Source organism: Vanessa cardui, chromosome 20 (assembly GCF_905220365.1).
Source record: "Vanessa cardui chromosome 20, ilVanCard2.1, whole genome shotgun sequence".
Lineage (NCBI taxonomy): Eukaryota > Metazoa > Arthropoda > Insecta > Lepidoptera > Nymphalidae > Vanessa > Vanessa cardui.
In genome coordinates, this window is record NC_061142.1 from 8,045,619 (window position 1) to 8,068,156 (window position 22,538).

General features: G+C 32.3%; 1 protein-coding gene across 3 annotated transcripts in view; it reads left to right on the top strand.

Annotated features, from left to right (window-relative positions):
* LOC124538218 (hypoxia-inducible factor 1-alpha-like) overlaps positions 1 to 22,538 on the top strand; it is a 92,077-nt gene that overhangs the window by 33,162 nt on the left and 36,377 nt on the right. For all 3 annotated transcript variants that reach the window (XM_047115200.1, XM_047115198.1, XM_047115199.1), the window contains exons 4-6: positions 474 to 644; positions 5,962 to 6,203; positions 8,406 to 8,512. In XM_047115200.1, coding sequence (XP_046971156.1) covers positions 474 to 644; positions 5,962 to 6,203; positions 8,406 to 8,512 — 520 coding nt within the window. The remainder of the gene's footprint in view (positions 1 to 473; positions 645 to 5,961; positions 6,204 to 8,405; positions 8,513 to 22,538) is intronic.

A 22,538-nucleotide genomic window follows, 5' to 3' on the forward strand; every position in this document is an offset into this window, starting at 1 on the left:
CAGCTGGAACGATTTCGACGAGTACATAGCTGATGTAATAAGGAGTAACTTGGGCTAATTTGTGAGTCGAGATGGCCCAGTGGTTAGAACGCGTGCATCTTAACCGATGATTGCGGGTTCAAACCCAGGCAAGCACCGCTGTTTCATGTGCTTAATTTGTCTTTATAATTCATCTCGTGCTCAGCGGTGAAGGAAAACATCGTGAGGAAACCTGCATGTGACAAATTTCATAGAAATTCTGCCACATGTGCATTCCACCAACCCGCATTGGAGCAGCGTGGTGGAATATGTTCCAAACCTTCTCCTCAAAGGGAGAGGCCTTTAGCCCAGCAGTGGGAATTTACAGGCTGTTGTTGTTGTAGGCTACTTTTATTTTAGAATAATTTATAAGATTCTATTTTAATTCAAACGCGCACGATGTCTGGGACACAGCTAGTAACAAATTAAAATATGTATATAATTAAATTTTACAGATGGAGATAATGGGTCAAAGCGTTTTCGAGTTCAGCCACCCATGCGATCACGATGAGATCCGTGAAGCGTTACGCGCGGGCCACGACGGGAAGCGAGATCTGCTGTTGCGCCTCAAGTGCACTCTCACCAGCAAGGGGAGAAACGTACATCTGAAGTCTGCTTCCTATAAGGTATCATGTGAAACAGGCTCATATAAAGAATCCTTTATGTGTGAATCTTAAGAATCGTTCGGCAAAATTGTGTAAGTAGTAAGTCCTTATTATCAAAACGGTATACGGCAAGTTGAGAAAAGTACATCTGAAGTCTGCTTCCTATAAGGTATTATGTGAAACATAATATATAATCCTTTATGTGTAAAGTTAAGAATCGTTCGGCAAAATTGTGTAAGTAGTAAGGCCTTATTATATCAACTGTATACGGATATCTATGTATTGAGTTTTGTGTTTCAATATTTGTACATATTTAAAGAGAAAGTATTGTTTAATATTTAGGCCTTAAAAATTATGAGATTAATATTAGATCAACAGCCGTATCGCGTCCCAACAAGGATATTGAATGATGACACCATTACTTAAATACAACTATTATTACTCTCTTTTCACTTCATGCGATCCTAGTACCATTCAATACCTTGTTACTTTTTTTTAAAGATATATTAAATTAATAAATATTAACAGCCGGTACTGTATTAATTATTAAAAACGTGATTTGACAAAGTTATTCTACCGCCAAATAACAGTACTCAGTATTGTTTTGTTTCGGTTTGAAGGGTGAGAGAGCCAGTGTAACTACAGGCACAAGGGACATAACACCTTAGTTCCCAAGGTTGGTGGCACATTGACGATGTAAGGAATAGTTAATATTTCTTACGGCGTTATTGTCTGTGGGTGATGGAGACCACTTACCATCAGGTGGCCCAAATGCTCGTCCGCCAACCTATACCATAAAAAAAAAATTTAGTGTTTATATTCGTTATTAATTCGTAAGGAGTAACTACTGATAACCGATGGTATATATGAAAACTGTAATTGTGCAAAGTGCTCTTAAGAGACTATTGAAATATATATTTTGGCTTCATATTTCACCGAATGTTAAACGTCATATAAAAACATTCACATTTAAGACGTGATCCTTGACCACATTACGCAATGTTTCGTTTTACGATATTTAACAATTAAACTGTCAACATTTTTTCTTAATACGAATGGACAGATGTCGATTTATTTTGGTTATATAATAAAACATTCCGTTTAAAAACCCGTAACCGTTTAATCTCAAAACGAACATAAATTTATAATCATTTGTAACGATGTATTAAACGTTGATGTAGTGAATTGATAAATACAAATAGTATGATGAAAATTAATAACTATATATATTTTAAAAAGTGTAAGTAATATAAACAATCAATCAATCTTATATGTTAAATTCGTTTCTCATCCCGGGGACTAAGATGATATCTCCTTAGAGCTTGAGGTACATATGATCACCCACTTGTCAAACCGGAACAAATAATTCTTACAGTTTGGTGGTTTTGGATATGTGATAGTGGCTACCCAAACGGGTTTCTAAAATTCCTACCTTATAGCCGATTATTAATATATATTTTATATAGTCGTATCTACGTAGAGCGAAATAGCCGAGTAGATATAACACTTGGATGCTAAACGAGATAAATATCGCAGTCTTCAATATGGTTTGACTAAAAATCAATTCTACTTATAACAAGTAACAACATAAGTATGGCACAGACATTAGAACGGACATAGTAAAGTAACCGGAGCTTTCTTTGACATAAGCTATGCTTTCAATGATATTTCAAACTCAAACTCAAATTACTTTATACAATATAGAAGATAACACTTTCCTCTTGATGGTCAATTGAAACTTATAGTGTCTCCGATATTGTATACACAATTTAATATGAAAATAAAATAGCCAGGACAATGAGAACGATCAAAACACTAAAACTAAATTTATTTATGAGATTAATGTACTACATACTATATTATATATACTTTATCTGCTGTCTGTACTTCATTAGTAGTACAGACAGCACAACAAATACAAATTAGATTGTTAAGTTTGTTTTATTATTTTTTTACTTATAATGTGCAACAAGCTATACATACATATGTACATATCAAATCAAATCAAAATCAAATCAAAAATAAACTTTATTCAAGTAGGCTTTTATAAGCACTTTTGAATCGTCATTTTACAATTAAGTGAAGCTACCACCGGTTCGGAAAGTAGATTCTACCGAGAAGAACCGGCAAGAAACTCAGTAGTTACTCTTTTTTAACATTTAAAAAATACAGCGTCATGTTAATTAAATACAATTATTTCAATTAATGTATCCTGCTTGGAAGTCAACAGGTATTAACTCCACGCTTTTTTATCATCTACAAAATCTAGTATCGAATAGTATGCTTTTTCTACCAATGTATTTTTAACAAACGATTTGAATTTACTAAACGGCAAAGTTAAAAATTTCTGCGGAATTTTATTATAGAAACGGATACCTTGCCCCAAGAAGGATCCATTGACTTTGCGGAGTCGGAAACTTGGCGTTATAAGTTTATCCTTACTTCTAGTGCATATACAATGATTATCACTGATTTTATCAAAGTGATCAATGTTACTGTGAATATACATGATATTGTTGTAAATATATTGCGACGCAACAGTAAGTATTCCTACTCTGTTAAAAACATCAATATGTAGATTATATAAGCTTACGCGGTAAAAAAATGTTGGTCATGCAACTATTATCGTTACGAATTTGATTTGTCATCATGACAGATTATTTTACCCAGAGAAAAAAAATAAACGAACAATAGAAAGATAAAAGACAAAAAGTAATAATTATATGTATACAATGTATATGTAATAGTAATTGAGATAATAAGAGATATAAAGTTAAACAATGCAAAGTTATTGTCAAAATTCTTAATTTTTGAGATACGCTGTAACATAAAAACAAACACTTAGCGGTTATTTATCAACACGTAATAGTCTAGTATTCTACACACATTGTAAATGTAGATAAAGGTTATTTTTAATCAGCAAATAATATTTGAGAAATTATTATCATTATGTACTCAAATTATTTGAATTATGCAAATAGTGACAATCTAAATGAAATGTAAACATTGAGTGAGCACATTTCAAAGGCTTCTTACTAAAAAGGCCGAATTACATTTTTAGTATAATTTCATCAAGCCTTAAAAAATATCGAACACTTGTATCACACTCACTTGCGTCTCTTCTCGCGTTTTAGAGTGTTGGTTTTTTAATGGTATAAGTTGGCGGACGAGCATATGGGCCTCCTGATGGTAAGTGGTCAACATCACCCATAGACAATGACGCTGTAAGAAGTTGTGTTGTGCAAGCCCGTCTGAGTAGGTACCACCCACTCATCATTTATTCTATCGCCAAATAACAGTACTCAGTATTGTTGTGTTCCGGTCTGAAGGGTGAGTGAGCCAGTGTAACTGCAGGCACAATGGACATAACATCTTAGTTCCCAAGGTTGGTGGCACATTGACGATGTAAGGAATAGTTAATATTTCTTCCAGCGTCATTATCTATGGGCGACGGTGACCCCTTACCATCAGGTGGCCCATATGCTCGTCCGCCAACCTATACCATAAAAAAATTATAAAACAATCAGTTCATTGTCTCTAACCTGATTACCAAAAGCAAGGGTTATTGACATTAGCCCTTGTAGAACAAGCCCATATATTTTTTTAATAGTATATTTAATGGTAAGAACTAAGTATGTAATAATAAACAATGTTATCAAGTGTGTCGCATATTTACGTTTTATATTACAACATCGCTCATTATGGGTACTTGTAATTCAATGCATGCGTTACACATGTGACACTATTTAACGCATTATAAACACAATAATTCTCTTTTGTTTCCACTCGATTATAATGTTTAATGGATTAGACGAGGTCTGTAACTACTTCTAACAATAGCATGAAAAGAGTAAAATTTCATATAACTTTCCAGATATTTTTACATTAATATTTACTTATACAAACAACAACAACAACAACAGCCTGTAAATTCCCACTTCTGGGTTAAAGGCCTCCTCTCCTTATGAGGAGAAGGTTTGAAAGATATTCCACCACGCTGTTCCAATGCGGGTTGGTGGAATACACATGTGGCAGAATTTCTATGAAATTTGTCACTTGCAGGTTTCCTCACGATGTTATCCTTCACCGCTGAGCACGAGATGAATTAAAAAGACAAATTAAGCACATGAATCGGCGGTTCTTGCCTGGATTTGAACCCGCAATCATCGGTTAAGATGCACGCGTTCTAACCACTGGGCCATCTCGACTCTGTGTAATAATACCATGGTTTCATAATACCATAAAAAAAAATCATATAACTTCTCAGATATTTTTTCAGTAATGTTTACTTATACATATTTTGTGAATTGTTTTAAGTCTATATATAACTAAGAGCCGAGATGACCCAGTGGCTAGAGCGCGTACATCTTCACCGATGATTTCGGGCTCAAACCCAGGCAAGCACCACTGAATTTCCAAGTACTTAATATGTCTTTATTATTAATCTCGTGCTCGGTATTGAAGGAAAACATCGTGAGGAAACCTGCATGTGTGTAATTTCAACTAAATTTACCACATGTCCACCAACCTTCATTGGAGTAGCGTCCTGGAATATGCTCCTAAACTTCTCCTATAAGGAAGAGGAGGCATTAGCTCAACAGAGAAATTTACAGGCTGTTACAATTATTATATTATTATAATACATAACTTGATAAGGGAAAAGTCTTGTACGACCTTTAGAAGTTTAATTGAATGTTGTAACTTTTATAATTTATAAAGTCAACGTGGAATCTCCGTCTCACAAATCAAACCTGTAAATGTAAACAATTATTATACATATATCAGACTAATCTTAAGAGCCACTACCTATCTCAAAAAGAATTGTGTGTGGACATTTACAAATAAGTGTTCATTAGAGCTATTCTAGTAACTTCTAAGCGATTTTCCTAACGACCAACCAATTACTACAATTACCTTAGATTGAAGCAATTTTCAACGTTCATATATATTTTAAACTGTTATTCCCATTGATATATGTCATTATTTTATATATGATACGAGTCTTTGAACTAACTGAAAGAAAAAAAAAAATTCAAAACATAATACGAGTATATAAGCGAAAGCAACTTTGTTCCAACTCAGAGTCCTACGACACAACCTTTTTATATTATATTTATTATAATGTTAATGTACAATTTATCGATATAAAAACCAATACCCAGAGTATTGGATTTTTATATTGGTTGTTAAAACATCAAATTTATATCATCCAAAGTAAAATAGTCCTAAGCCATTAAATATAAACTCAAGCCAATAAATATAAATATTAAAGATGTTATTCCAAATAAGAATGTATTTTCCCAATCGTTGTAGTAATATACATATTTTAATTCAACAGGTCATCCACGTCACCGGTCACATGCTAACATCGTCCGAAGAGAAAGCCAGGGAACAAGAGCGCAGTACTGATTCAGAGGATGAGAAGAAAGGCAATGAGGTCAAGAAATACACCAAGTCTGGCGCCCTTGTGGCCGTCGGGCGACCGATACCCCATCCTTCTAACATCGAAGTACCACTGAACAGCATGACCTTCCTAACAAAACACAGCCTGGATATGAAGTTTACGGACACTGATGAGTGGTAAGTTCAATTAATATAAAAACCATTCGTTAATTGCGTAAAACTATTTACTTTAGTTTTTGACCCCATGTTTAATACTGATTACTAAAGAATCTAAACAAAAAATTAATACACGTTTAGTTGATAGTAAAGTTTCTTTTCAAAGTAATAACTCTTTGAAATGGTCATTTCTATTTGTAATTTAAAAGGTAGCAAATGGTAGCAACCGAGCTAATGTAGGCAAAGGCACGGTTTCCCGCGCTTTTTCAAATAATTACTTTCGTTAGAACTATCGAAACTCCTTCCCTCCCCTTGTAAGAAAGCATAAGACATAGTCGAACCCCCGCATTAAAAACTTAAAAGGACTTTTTTTGCTGATCTAATGTTAGTCATCATATGAAAAATATTTCGAATTAGTTGCAGTATTAAGTATGAAATACGTTAATATTTCAAAACAATCCATCGGTCCATCCATCCATCGATATAATTTGCTTGTAGTAAACCTTTACTCTTTTTACTTTAGTGTTTCTGTAAAAAAAAAAAATAGATGGCTTTGTATTATTGCTATTAAAAAATGGATAGGCTAAGTGTTAAAAAGTAATTTACCTATTTCTTTCAAATTTGTTGTTTTTATAAATTTTCTATAACAAAATCGGCAGCGTGTGATGGGTTTGTTTATACTATTCAAAGAATTTCTTAAATATTAAAATAAATACTTGTAAAACATATCACAAACATTTCACCTACTAACTTAAAGAAAGCTATAAATATAACAATAACATAATATATTACATAATTATGATGTACAACATTATTCAAAGTATAAAAATATTCTAAATATCAATAAAGTGCACTGCAAGCGAAATGAGATTTACATAATAGGAAAGAACAACTATTGATCACCAAAACACAACTTAAAATCTTATAAAAGACGACTTTTTTTAAATTTATTGTACGTTGTTAATTTTTTTTTAATTATTAATAATTGGTATTAAAACAACAAAAAATAATTTAATTAAAATAGTATTCAATTGGATATTTAATAGCAATTTATATCCCTTTGTTCTATTGTTCTATGAATCCAAAAGTTAATTGCAACTTGTTGAGAAAACAAACAGATATTGTCCTCGACAGATGTCTACTTAGTTCAAGCCCACGCTAAAAGATGGCGCTGAACAACAATAGAGTTCAGTTATTACCTGGCAAAATTTAGGTACCGGTCTGTCCGCTATGTTTCGACCTTCAGATCGCTTTACTTTACTTGGTAGTATAATATCAACAAAAATATCACCTTCAAATGTATTTTGTAGGTTAAACATGATACGATTTCGCGGTTTTGTACTTTTGTACTCGGTACATGATAAAGAACGGATCTTGGATGTGTTGTGATGCATCAGGAAGTGTTGTGTTTTGTGATTATTTGTGGTGATTAAAAATTGTGGCATTTAAATGTAATATTTAAGAGTTTGTGAACTAAATCGGCGGTGATGGCGGGTTTTTTAAATTTAGCCGTAAGTAGATTTTGTAGAGTTCACATTAGAAACATATGCTTCGAATTAGCTTCGAAATTTAATAATATTATATGTTTATGATGTTATTTTTATTTGAATTTCCATGGAAAGTAATTGATACGCCAATAGGTCATTCAAGGTTAACTACAGGTACCGGTAAACATAACCTAAACAAATATTAAGACTAGGTCACATTGGGGATGACCTTTGTTATCATCATGGGATCTTTCTATAATATATCAATGTATCACTTTTATTTATAAATATTGGACCAATAAGTATTCAATTTAGAAAGTCAAATTTAAAAATATAGTAATATAGAAAATTTTGTATAGTTTTATCCTTATTTGTTAATTAATTTTTGTTCACTAGTATTAAAATTTGGTATTAAAAAAAATCATTTATATTGTAAATTAGATTTATGCGAAGTATTTCAAATGTTTTAGTTTTAAGAAATAATGTTTAGGGCATGGAATTAGAAGTGCTTTTAGGAAAGTTTTATATCTAGAAGTACTTACAAAGTAATGCAAATTAAATCCATTTATCCATTTTTTTTGTTGATTTTATATACTTAAAACGGATTTTTATACATTCATTAAAAAAATATATTGATCACAGATTTTACTACATTCCTGGAGCTTTCGAATTAACCGTAGATTTTTTAATTATCTTCTATGTAAGTTAAAGTAATTGTTTTTTTTTTTTGTTACAGCTTAATGAACACACTGGGCTACGATACGGAAGAATTGGTGGGTCGTTCCTTATACGACTACCACCATGCAGCCGACAGCGCGGCTTTGGCTCAGCAGTTCAAATCATGTAAGTACAATAATTACCTTTATATCGAAAAATAGAACGAACGAAAGTCAAATAATACTGTGCTCAGTCCTAAAAGGTCCATAATCGATAAAGAATTCTTTTCATGGTAAAAATAAGATACTGATATAATATATTAATGATATAATCATATTGTTGTTATAAGTAACGACATTATTTTGTAAATTTAGTGTAAATCAATTTATTATTCTATAAATGTTTTGGCAAATGTATTTAGGGCCTATCAGCGCCGTGACAGAATTATGTGGATGTAGACATTTATTGTATAAATATTTATCTTAGCATGAAAAATATTCTTTTGCAAAATACATGACGGTATGCGGTTTCAATATTATTTCACGTATTTATCGTATTCGTAAAGTATCGTTATTTCTAAAATAAACGTTGGAGGCAAATAGCACATCGATATTAGCGCCATCTGTATCCCATATTTGGAACTTTTTTCCTCATACGTTGTAAGTTATAGTCGAGATTTAGTACAGCGTATATATAATAGATGGCAGGCAACGCAATCATTTGTATTAGTCATGTATTTTTTTGTTTGTAGTTGCTTTAAACAAATATTATCGCATACAACTAAATGACAATCTTGTAACGACTGTTTGTGCGATTATTTGAATTGATTTATCCTGAGATATGTCGTAAGTGTTTCGTAAATAATGACTTTACATCGCGTCAGTTTATCATCTATACCATTCTCATATATTTTACACAACCATTTCGACATTTAAATATAATCAGGTAGTAAATTTAATATAAATAAAACATAATGATAACAAATAAACATCATGAGTGAAGCTGTGGTATGTTAAATAATTATTTATATAGAAGCCGGATGCGTTTTTGTTCTTGGCTAATAGCCACAAACACCAATTTAAGTATTAAGATATAATTCCATAAACAACTTACACGTGCAGAAATGGTATTACATATATTTGACATCATTGTAATAATAATATCTTAAAAGCTGAGACACGTTTGAAAAATCACGAGAAAGAAATATATTATTTTAGAAACATTGTCAAATATACTTTGTTAATCAGACTATTAAGTAGGTTCCACACTCTCGCGTGATGCACACTCTAGTGTGAAGTTAGCGTAAAAAAATAAGAAACTCCATAGTTGGTATATTTCAGCGCTCAAATATCGCTGTTACTAACTACAATATGAAACTAAAGCGCTTTGCCACACAATACATTTATTCAGAATATTTAAAATGTGCCATTGCTTTTAAGCAGCGTGTGATTGGTTTTTCATTGAAGCTCGATTCACATTCCGACTCGCAATAAACAACGAATACTCTGCCAAAGTCATCGAAATACATTCGTGTTATTTCACGCCTGTTTATGGCGCTAGTAGTGTTTTGCATTACGATTGAAATACGTTTCAAATATAGATATACTTCACTTTGTTTATAAACATCGAACGGTACCGGTTGTTATAGTTTAAAATAAATGATAAAATTTAGATAACATAAAAATATTTTCCTCTTCGTATGATGTAACAATGTTTTGTTTACTTTGTACGTGTTTTAAATGGAGCGAACGTTTTAAGAAATGTATACAAGATAAGAACGTTGGATAATTAAGAATGATGTTTTGAAGGCGATGTTTTCGCAGACATTTTTAAGTAAACTACAACCACAGAGAACAAACAATTACCTATATTTTCTTGATTGACAGATAGCTGATATCATAAGGAGTAACTTAGGCTAATTTTCTTTTGGAACTGTAACTAGAATATAATAATAATAGCGCCGCCATTTCATCGGCTTCCTTCCACCAACGACTTAATATCCCTAATACAGAATTAATAATTAAGATCTGTGAACTATACAATAAATTTTCTGTTAATTTCAAAAGTGCACGAAGCGGGCATAGCTGTAAAGCAATACATTTGTAGCGATCATAATAATTACCTATGCTACAATTAATGTTTCCTAATTATAAGTACATAAAGCCTTACCGTGTAACCGTGGCCTTTTATGAAATGTAATGAATGAAACGTTTGATTTTAATATTCGCAGCACGCATCGCTTTCGTCCCCCAACCTGCTGGTAATAATGAAAATCTTAAAAGCTTTTATGTAAGCTTTCGTACATGACTCTGTTATCATGCCGCGGACTCTTGGGTTGCCCTCGTAAAACATTTTACGGTTTGTGGACCCTTCTTGATGATGTACAAATAATTTAACATTTCTTGGAGTATATTTTATGTGTCTATTAGTAAAAGTTAATTCATTCTATCAACTTGCCGAACAGCCCAAAAAGATAGACTTTTTTGATTATTGAAATATACGAGTGCGTTCAAAAATAAATAAATGGAATTACTAATTCAATTTAAACTCTATTAAATATAGTTCACGGTCAACAACTCCCAAAAAAGCTTACAAAAGTATGAAATGATAAATATCTAAGAAAATATGGCGTTAATATACTTAATGGTAATTCAGAGGAAAAGTTAATGTACTATGAAATGTCTGCTTTAATATTGTGTAACGCTCCTTCGAGGATGTCCTATTCTTCAGGACATGAGAGGGATCGTTTGTGAATGGAAGCGTAGTATTATACTCTTGTCGTTTGATACTTTTTTCTTATTTAACTATCAACCTCTGACGTCATCTGTACAAGTGACAGCTTAAGTTAAATGTTACTATTTTTTATAAATGTGTTTGTGTTTCATTGCTTGACACAATCCACTATTTGTGTTTACTATACGTTTTATTATATTGAATAACACACATCCATGTGTACACAACTATCTATCGTATTTCTGAAATATTTACGACAGTGGAAATAACAAAAGATAATTTAAAAATAAGTATGAAATTATAAAGAACATATTTTTAATAATCCCTTAGTATGTTTCTTTTGTATCGTGTGTAATGACAAGTGAAAATAACGATATAATTATTTATGCTTGTTAATTTTCAATGTTCATATAATACGATTTCTTACCTTTATCTTTAAATTATTACGCCTGAACGACCTTTATGTCTAGTATTACGAATCGCTTACAGTTACTTAGGGTTAAGATCGTTTTACCTAATCGTATGTGAAATAAATTATCCCCTAACTCTTGTCGAGGACGCGAATATGACACGTAAAGATAAATTGCTATGTGACGACTTATTGCCTTTTAACCGACTTCGAAATAGGTGAGACGATCCTTTTTCGCATTGTTTGCGTTTATGAACCGTGTCTTATAAAAGGTTGCATGCAAACTTTGAAACGTAATATTTTTGTACGGGTCGTGGTTATCTTTCTAAAGTTAACGCGAAACTTGTGTGTGGGTCGTCTGGGTAGGTACCACCCACTCATCAGTTATTCTACCGCCAAATAACAGTACTCAGTATTGTTGTGTTCCGGTTTGAAGGGTGAGTGAGCCAGTGTAACTTCAGGCACAAGGGACATAACATCTTGGTTCCCAAGGTTAGTGACACATTGACGATGTAAGAAATAGTTAATATTTCTTACAGCGTCATTGTCTATGGGTGATGGTGACCACTTACCATCAGGTGGCCCATATGCTTGTCTGCCAAATGATTGTTATACATATCGATTACATCGTAGAAAAATAGTTAAAAATATGATTGTGGAATGTTAATTTAGATAATGATGAATTTGTAATTGATTAATTGTTACTAATCGCACTCGACTTGATCGCCGGATTATAATTAAATTCGGCATATACACAGATAAAATTGTGGAATACAATAAGATCTTATGACTCGTAAATAAATCATTAGTGTTCGCCGATAGTAGGCAAGGCAATAAGTTAACAATATCTGTATACTTGCAATACATATATTGTAGTTTTTCTTGTTTTTGTAGTCTATATCTAAGCTTTACATAAATACGATTTGTCTCACAACGGAAGTTTAATCTGTTTGATTACGAGTAATTTTCTGCAATTCCAACTCTGAATCTCGCTCTGTACCCACATCCGTAGATCTCTAGATATGAGTCTATTGTGTAATCATTTCTCATCTCATTAAATTTATCTTTCCAGCCAAAATCAGAATTACAATGAAGTTACGTTTTCTGTTCGGGTTTTTCTGACACTTATATTCAAAATATCAATATAAGTTTTCAATTATAAAACAACGTACTTCGTGAAAGCCGACAACAACACTTAAAAAAAAAAAAAAATTCCATAGGAAGTGTAACCATAGACTAAATTAAACAGATTAAATAATCAATCAAAGTTACTTTTATTTGACGTTACAGCATAAAATGTTCATATTTTATAATGGAATGAAACATATTGAAAGTTACAAGCGAAAACGTGTCATTGTAATTATGTAATTAAGTTTCTAACAAATCATTTTTGAATCATTTTATATGTAAAGCAACCATCGGATCGGAATGGAAATTTACGGAGCGGTACTACCAAGATTTACAGTAGTCAAATCGAATATTTGATAGACAAAGTCTCGTCATTAAAATTTATGTAACATATCCTGTCTGCAATCGAATCCAAATCAAAAGTATAAATATAATTTATCTATTATTGCAATAAGCACATACCGTTGTACAATATCGTATGTAATTTAATAAATTCTTATTTGATACACGATTATATTTCGTAATAAACACCGATTCAACTTCCGTATTTTAATGATAAATAGATGGCAAAGTATGTAATATAAATCACACTTCTGGTACTATACAGTGTCAACTTTCAATTAACGAGACACAATGTGCCCACATAGCAACAGGTCATTCGCGTGTGGTATGATCCATTCAAATTCATTGACGTATTCCGTGTGACGTCACGATGGGCGAAAACAATACGTTTCGCAATTATTTTCGGCATACTTAACAAATTAAATCAATAAATATTCCGGTTTCACTTGTATATTTATTCGATTACCCTTACAGACACTATTGGTTTTGTCACATCAAATATGACGACCTCCATGGTCGAGTGGTGTGTACACCGGTTTTCATGGGTACGCCACTCTCACTCACAACCAAGAATATCTATATAGAAATCACGTGTATTGATTGCTCTGTTGTTTTTAACCGCGTAGATATCGACCAAATAGAATACTTTCGCTTTCATAACATTAGTTTACATAATGTTAGTTACAAAGAAAGTAATAAAGTTTATTTACCATACAAAGACCTACTTGAACAAAGAATGTATTGTTACGGACACAGAAAGAAACATCGTAATGTTTTCGAATAAAATTCATTTGTTATCCATTTCATTTCGCATAATAATATCTCTCAAAGGAGCCGGGAGTGCGGTCGTATCGTAACTGGTACAATGAGCGAGAAGCGTAATATATTTTTATTGCATAAAAGCCTTTATGTCTATTATAAAGTACGTGTCACTTGGATAAAGGTTCTCGATTCGGATATACGCTGAGTTCACACAACACGAAATTAAATAACATGCAACCTTTTAACCCGGTGTTAATTAAAAGTAAGCATCGCCCACACACAGTGACATGGAAAATGTAATTTAACATGTTTTGCACTTTTTTTTTACATCTGTGTCTAATTTATTTGCACTTTAAATTAATTGTGTATCGTCTGTCAAACTTGCTACGTTAGTGATTAAATTGCTGGAATACGGAATTTATATTTGATTTTATTCATACTTACAATGTCGTGTGTCTACAACAACAACAACAACAACAACAGCCTGTAAATTCCCACTCCTGGGCTAAAGGCCTCCTCTCCCTTTGAGGAGAAGGTTTGGAACATATTCCACCACGCTGTTCCAATGCAGGTTGGTGGAATACGCATGTGACAGAATTTCTATGAAATTTGTCACATGCCGGTTTCCTCGCAATGTTTTCCTTCACCGCTGAGCACGAGATGAATTATAAAGACAAATTAAGCACATGAATCAGCGGTGCTTGCCTGGGTTTGAACCCGCAATCATCGGTTAAGATGCACGCATTCTAACCACTGGGCCATCTCGGCTCGTGTCGTCGAGTGTCTGATTTTTTATTATTATTAATTTTATTATAACTTCCACGGTAAAAGTATCTTGGCGAGTTTTATCAATGAACTATATGTAACTCGGTATAAGTGAACGCCGACACGTGTCAATACTAACTGAATTATGGTCCTCTAGTTCCCTCGATAATAAGGTTCTTGAGCCGTTAAATTATATAATGTATCAGACGTGTCTCACATGTTCGCCCCAGAGGACTTGCGAACTGTAAATCTTATCCTCATTTAAAAGGTTTTTTTTTTCTACGTATTTGTAACATAGATGCTTTGTCTATTTTAAAAATTCAAATTATATAAAGTATATCCATATTAAAGCAAAAAATATATTTGATGGCATATCTGTAAGAAGAAATTGTGTAAATAATATATTCTTACTTAATATCTGTGTTTGTTACTCTTTCACGGAAAAAGTACTGAATGAATTTTAATGTTATTTTACATTAACATAGATTATTTATCAGAATATCACATAAGCTATAATTTATAAATATATTGTGTAAGTATGTATGTAAAGAAATATGTTATATTTTCATGGAAACAATCCGATATAACAGAACGGAGCTTTGGAAATAAGCTATATTTTAATATATAGAAAGCCCATACTTTTCTTTTATAGCCGTACAATAGCGTTACAGTCGTAAAACAAAGGCGCTACTCTAAATATTTTAACATTCCCATATACATATTTCTCTAACATACAAAAACCTTTTGTTATTTTATAATTCTGTAGCATAATAAGTGTCAAATCATCATCATCCAGTCAGACATAATTACATAAAAACCCATAATAAAAGTGATGGCGTAGCTAAAAGTAGGTATGTAATGTTACGAAATAGCAGTCGCGTCAATCTTTATTAAAATAATAATAACCATAATACACCACAGACAAAAAAATATTTAATAAGAAAGAAAAAGTTAATTAAAAAAAAAGGTTTTAAGGTTAGTAATAATTTTCGTTGTCTATGGTTATAAATCCGTGTTCTATGTCACCTAGTCTCCCGTATCATGGCTGATATCCACAAAAGCTTTTAATTAATTCCTTTTTTATTAAAGTAGTAATTATTAGCGACCCGCCCCAGCGGTTTAATTACGACATAACATCAGAAGCATCTGAAATTAATATCAGTTTTCTTTACCATTATATACAAACACCTTCCTCTCGAATCCCTCTATCTATTAAAAAAAACCACATCAAAATCAGTTCCGTAATTTTAACGATCTAAGCACACATGGGTAAGAGAGTTTGTTTTTGACTATTTAATGATAATGATGATTTACGAACACTGATTGTGTTGACTCTAAACAAAGGTAATTAAATCGTTTTATTATTACGCATAAAGACGTAATAATTTAACTGTTTCATACGTTTATATCGAGCTTATAAGAGTCGAGATGGCCCAGTGATTAGAACGCGTGCATTTTAACCGATGATTGCGGGTTCGAACCCGGACAAGCACCGCTGATTAATATGTCTTTATAATTTATCTCGTGCTCAGCGGTGAAGGAAAACATCGTGAGGAAACCTCCATGTGACAAATTTGTATTCCACCAACGCGCGTTGGAACAGCGTGGTGGAATATGAACAAACCTTCTCCTCAAAGGGAGAGGAGGGCTAAAGCCCAGCAGTGGTAATTTACAGGCTGTTGTTGTTGTTGAAAACTTTTATTTCTCTTTAATATTGTACTTTTACCACTTTCACGAGAAACATTAACTTATACCTTTGTAACTGAATCTTATGAAACACGTTTACATTAATATTAACTTGAAACTATGAAGTCATTAAAGATATTCGATAGTTTGTATTTGGTATTGCAATGTAGAAGTAAATTATATGTTTACGCAAGTTAGCTTAATTTATTCTGTATATTATATCATATGCTGTTCGATAAATATAAAACAGCGATAGGTCACGGTCAAGGCCATTCAAACGTACGATATGGTGTGACAGCTGGTCGGTTCGTGGAAATTATATTGTGTGATTTTATACGTACGTACGTCTTCTAATGATCGACATATAGTCATTACGACTTACTATAATCTATACTTCTAATAAAACAAGTAGTCGCCCTCAACTTGATTGTTGTTCGGCGGGTGTTGGTTGGCATGTGTTAGGCAAAAATGCAACATAGGCCTTTCTTCGAGTTTAAGTTTTCCTCTTTTTTATGGTATAGGTTGGCGGACGAGCATATGGGCCACCTGATGGTGAGTGGTAACCATCACCCATAAACAATGACGCTGTTAGAAATATTAGCTATTCCTTACATCGTCAATATGCCACCAACCTCGGGAACTAAGATGTTATGTCCCTTGTGCCTGTAATTAAACTGGCTCACTCACCCTTCAAACCGGAACACCGCAATACTGAGTACTGTTATTTGGCGGTAGAATAACTGATGAGTGGGTGGTACCTACCCAGACGGACTTGCACAAAGCCCTACCACCGAGTACCTAGTCCTCATACCCAATTTCGTCAAATTCAGTTCAGCGGCTTAGTCGTGAAAAAGCGACAAACCGACTTACTTTCCCATTTATAATAGATTGGAGCCTGAGAGTTTGTAATATTGAAATAACCGCTTTTTACTACATTGTATCTGTATGTATATACGGTACACATGCCAAAATAACATTTTTTACAATTTTTGTCTATCTGTTTGTTGCGACTAATCTCTGGAACAGCTATACTGATTTTTCACTGACATATTAGCTGTGGAAATGAGGAGTAAATTAGGTTAAAACAATAACTTTTTTTTATGAAATTCAAAAGCGTGCGAACTCGCGAGCACATCTTTTATTACATAAATAAAATTAATAATGTTAATCTTAAAGAAATAGTTTAATGTATGCAGATGAAAGTCTATAGTTATGAAATGCAAGTTAAACAATGAACCTACGTAGTAAAATACTATCGAATGGTCTCAATCATAAAGTCGTCACCGTGACGAAATCGTTAAAAGATAAACTAGATTATCTTAAAATGTCATTTGCAGCGTATCACGTGCGTAGCAGCTGATTTCATAGAGTAGTAATGTCATTGTCGGAACGTCTAAATAAAACTAGTGTGACGGCCGACTATCTAGGAATCCGGCTAACTTGCCAAATTTTCGTTTATCGTACGAAAAAATGTTACTTATAACTCATAATATAAATCCAATTCATAAGGGACTCCTTCGAAGTATCCCGAATCTGGCTGAAGAAACATTTTTAGATGGAACTTTTATTGTTCGGTAAATATTTAATATGGCCTGTTTATTTTGGTGGAAGAACTCGCCTTCTACGACAAAGATTCTGTCAAGAACATCGAGGGTAAATATTTGTTCGTGGTTTGTATTATTTACTCTCTCGCCCGAAGCTACTTCGATCGGTAATTTTAGGAACAGATTCCCGACACACATTTTCAATTTATATCGATGTTTCCAACACTATTATTACGTAATCTCATTCCATTACTTTTCCATTTAATTAAATATGCATAATAAATTCTTGAACCGTACAATATCGAATTATAAGCAATTAAAATTTGAATAGAGTATTCCTCGCCGAAACGCTACGTTATTTATTTATTCACAGCCCTGCCCAAACCCTCCGCTCGTATAATGTATTCAACAAAATTTTCATGCATATATCACGTGTTGAATGTATTTTTTCTCTGTCTACCTTGAACTTGAACGTAAAATAACTCAATATAAATAGATTATCATATGTTTTTCATTCGCAAACATTCGTATATTTGCCGTCGCGTCGTCCCGAACTTTCCACACTTGCGTTTTAACTAATCTATTTTTATCGTAAAATTGAACATTACGATTAAGCAGTTTAGATAACTTTTAAATTCATAAACGATAGTTCCACGATGATATCTAAATATATTTTATTTTTGATAGCGTATCGAGTACTATTCATATATTAATAGATAAATATAATACATTTTTGTTCTTATAATAAAGGTGTTATCGCCCACGGCTTCCTCTCACCTCGGTTGTCAAGGGAATAAAAAGTAGCTTAGACCCTTCCATCATTTGACCGTGAAAGAGTAATACAGATAGAGTTAATACCGTATTTATAATATTAGAAAATATGAATGGAATGGATGAATCATCAAAGGTAATATACGGCATATTAGTTATGCACGAATATAGATCTTATTTCAAATGTAAATAATTAGTGCAAATACATTCGTTCGCCACTTTAAAACGATGTGATTCTAATATTATTCGGTGGGATATTGGTCGGATTAGAGGCTCCATCGTCTATTGTTGATATAATTTAGTCATATGTCGTGAATAATATATACCTATAAGTACACATGCTACACATGAAATAACCTATTCTCACATATTTAGCGATGCAAAATAGTTTATATATAGGTATATATATTTTTCTAAATCATTAAGTAAATGCATATTTCAACTTTAATCACAAGTTATTCTATGTAAAGACTTGAAACAGCGAGTCAACGAGTCTGTTTGTTATTTGAAATAAATAGAATGCTAGCGGTGGGACTACATTATATAGCGGAAATGAACGTTTCCGCCTATCCGTAAGATCTCATCGCTCAGAACAAATTCCATTCAATATCACGTTGGCGTATTGCGTATTCCCTTTAATAAAACTTGTTTGATACAAGTATAAGCTCGTCTGGATAGGTACAACCTATTCATCTTATATTATACGGCAAACAGCAATACTAAGTATTCTTGTGTTCCGGTTATAAGGGTGAGAAAGCCAGTTTAACGTCAGGCACAAGAAACATCTTAGTTCTCAAGGTTGGTGGCGCATTGATGATCTAAGAAACGTTAAATGTTTCTTACAGCGGTATGGGTCTATGAGTAATGGATTTTTGCGAAACAAATTATTTACCTACTTCAAAACTTTCCAGCAAAATGTGTGCATACACCGTTAATTTTGTTCGTTTATTTTTGTATAATTATTTATCAGGGTGGTGTTAATAGAGTGTAATTTGAGTAATATAATAAAATTCTGTGAGGAAACTTACTATGACGAATTTTAATATTAGTAACTTCATATAGTTATTTTACTTGTATTGTAATATGTCATGTATTAAATTAACAAAATGAATTTTATTATAACGTCATTCTTGTGAGTAAATAAAAATCAAACGGTATTTTTTTGTAAAATAACTGAAGTTTTTTTTACAATGTATGTACACACTGACGTATACAGTAGCAATTAACTAGTCAGCTAATTAAAAGCAAACCTTAAAATTTCCATTCTTTCATGTTGATATTTCAATACAATTCAATTTACTTAATCGTATAAACAATTCATTTCATTACGCATTGATTTTATTGTAATAATACCTTCTGCGATTGCGCCACGTTATAAAAAGAGAATATATGTAAACAGGTGCATTTGTAAACATCGTTCGAAAAGTAGGTACGTTACAATCTAGAAACTCATTAAGTGCTAGTTCTATATATCGTGGTCGATTTATAGCTGCTATCATTACTGGTTATAAAAAATACATTTGTAACAAGATTAAAAATTTGGCAACTGGCGTGTTTTCGATATACCTACTTACATAAACATATAACACGATAGTCATATCGCGATATTGGAATTTGAAATAGAAATATTACAGTTGGTATTAAACTATTTTAGCTATTAAAACAAACATATCAGTGAATTTATTTATCGCTAAGATTGATCATTTTTAATTCTATCTTATCGTAAACGTTTGCATGAAAAATATTCGGTGACTGAAGATATCCTATAATATTATAGATTAACTATCCGTTTATAAAGTTATTACAGAACGTTTAAACGATGGATGGATTGTGTGAAAGATAATATGACTGGAAAGAATGTTACTTATGAGATGACATCAGAAAGGTAAGTATGGCAGAAGAAAACATGCTGTGCCGCCTTCAAGTAAATTGGTATAAGGGCAGGAGGGATGACATATTAAATTATTACAGACTTTATTCATTTATTTTTCAAACCTATACCAAAATTGAGCTAGATTTTAATTTTATACCTCGTAAATAGTTGAAAAAACAATTGCGTTGCATTATTATCATAAAATGAAAGTGGTATTTGAGTCATGGATTACACAAATAGCATCAGTACTGAAGTGGACTGCGCATCCTAAGCCTCTCTAATAAATATTCAAATACATAATACCATATTTAATATCACATCTAAGAAGCCGACTATAAAACGATCAATATTCGATACAGCAGGATGTTATAAGAGATAGATGACGCCCAAATGGTGATATTAATATAGTTATTATTTTTTTCTCCTATTGTATTTGAACAGGATCCGAAGGAATAAAATACGTGCCCATTCGTAAGGCCAACGCATTATCCACATTCCGACCTCAATAGGGTTATTCAAATCAACCTGGACCTTTTTCTAAGCCACCACGTCCACGAAAAAAGTCCGTTAAATTAATTTTGTACGTCTTTTAACTTTATATAATCTCCAACACTACTGTCGTAATAAGGGGGTTATAGTTTCTAAAATAAATTAGATATTTTAATTTAAAAAATATTGTAATATGTGTACCTAGAAGTAGTAGTAGTGGTAAAGTGTAATGCGAAACATTGCATAGAAAATTTGATACCAGCCTTTGTATTTATGTCAGCGAATATAAATTGTTTTATTTCCTTTTCGAATAAAACCAAGAGTTGTAGTAATAACATTTATATACAGTATTAAAATCATAAATTTAAATTTATTGAGATTTATTACGCAGCCCTAGAAAGTCTCTCATCTCAGAAGTTCGTAGCTGTAATTTCAATTCGTCTAAATGCTAAATGTTCCACAATAAACTGTGAGACGCGAGCCCTTGTAAAACCTTGAGCTAAATATACCAAAAACCAACGAAAGTGCGGAAGAAGATTGTTTACTCTGTTATTTTACATGACGAAGAATAATTGCTTAAAATAATACATGACAGTAACATGTTACGTGTAACATGTATATATTAAAGCATAACCTCAATTTTAGCTCAAGTGTAAACAGCGAGGAAAACGATTTGTTTTTTAAACTATGTAGTTATTAATAAAAATGTCATGCTTTAGCGAGGGATATGAGCAGCTATCAAAATGTAGAAGTCATGAATAAATAAAATTTTAACAAAAAGAAAAACCGACTTCAAACAAAACACTATTTTAAAACAAATGGATATGCACGAAAAAGTAATAAAAATAATTGCGCATTCAACATATTTTTTAGAGTCTTCCTAAGTTAAATGAAATGAAAAATATTAGACTACTTAAAAGTCGATTAACGATTATATCATGTAGTTATAGTTATTGGTATATTTGGAGCCGGTGTCAGCCACGGTGCCCTTGTCCCAACAATCAAAAGAAAGAAGCGATACGAGCCCCTTGATTGAACCAGTATATTATTGTGTAAAAGGTAATTTGTAAAAAACATATTTGTTAAAGTATTCTCGTATTGTTTTTTGATAGATATACTGTAGGGTTTTATTGGCTGACACCGACTCCAAATATAACAATAATTATAACTACATGATATAATCGTTAATCGACTTTTAAGTAGTCTAATATTTTTCATTTCATTTAACTTAGGAAGACTCTAAAAAATATGTTGAATGCGCAATTATTTTTATTACTTTTTCGTGCATATCCATTTGTTTTAAAATAGTGTTTTGTTTGAAGTCGGTTTTTCTTTTTGTTAAAATTTTATTTATTTTTTGATTTTAAGTGAAGCTGATGTTGACTAACTAATTTTTTTTAATATGGATAGATTAAACGTTCCGTTTATATGAGTCAGAAACTACTTCGAGGACAATTTCAAAGGAAACTTGCGAATAAAGCAAAAATAGACTTTCGAAAATGCGGATTTAATACGTCACGCGGCGTAAACTACAAGGATCCCTCGAAAGAGCTGTAATCGAACTCAGCAAAAAAACTTTGAAAAAGACCAACTATATTTCGTACATCATATGACATCACATCACATACACAAAATTTGATTAAAGATAGTAAGAAATTCTGCCCCATATCGCACCCTAACTGCGAGCCGTATAGGAGTTCCATCACTACA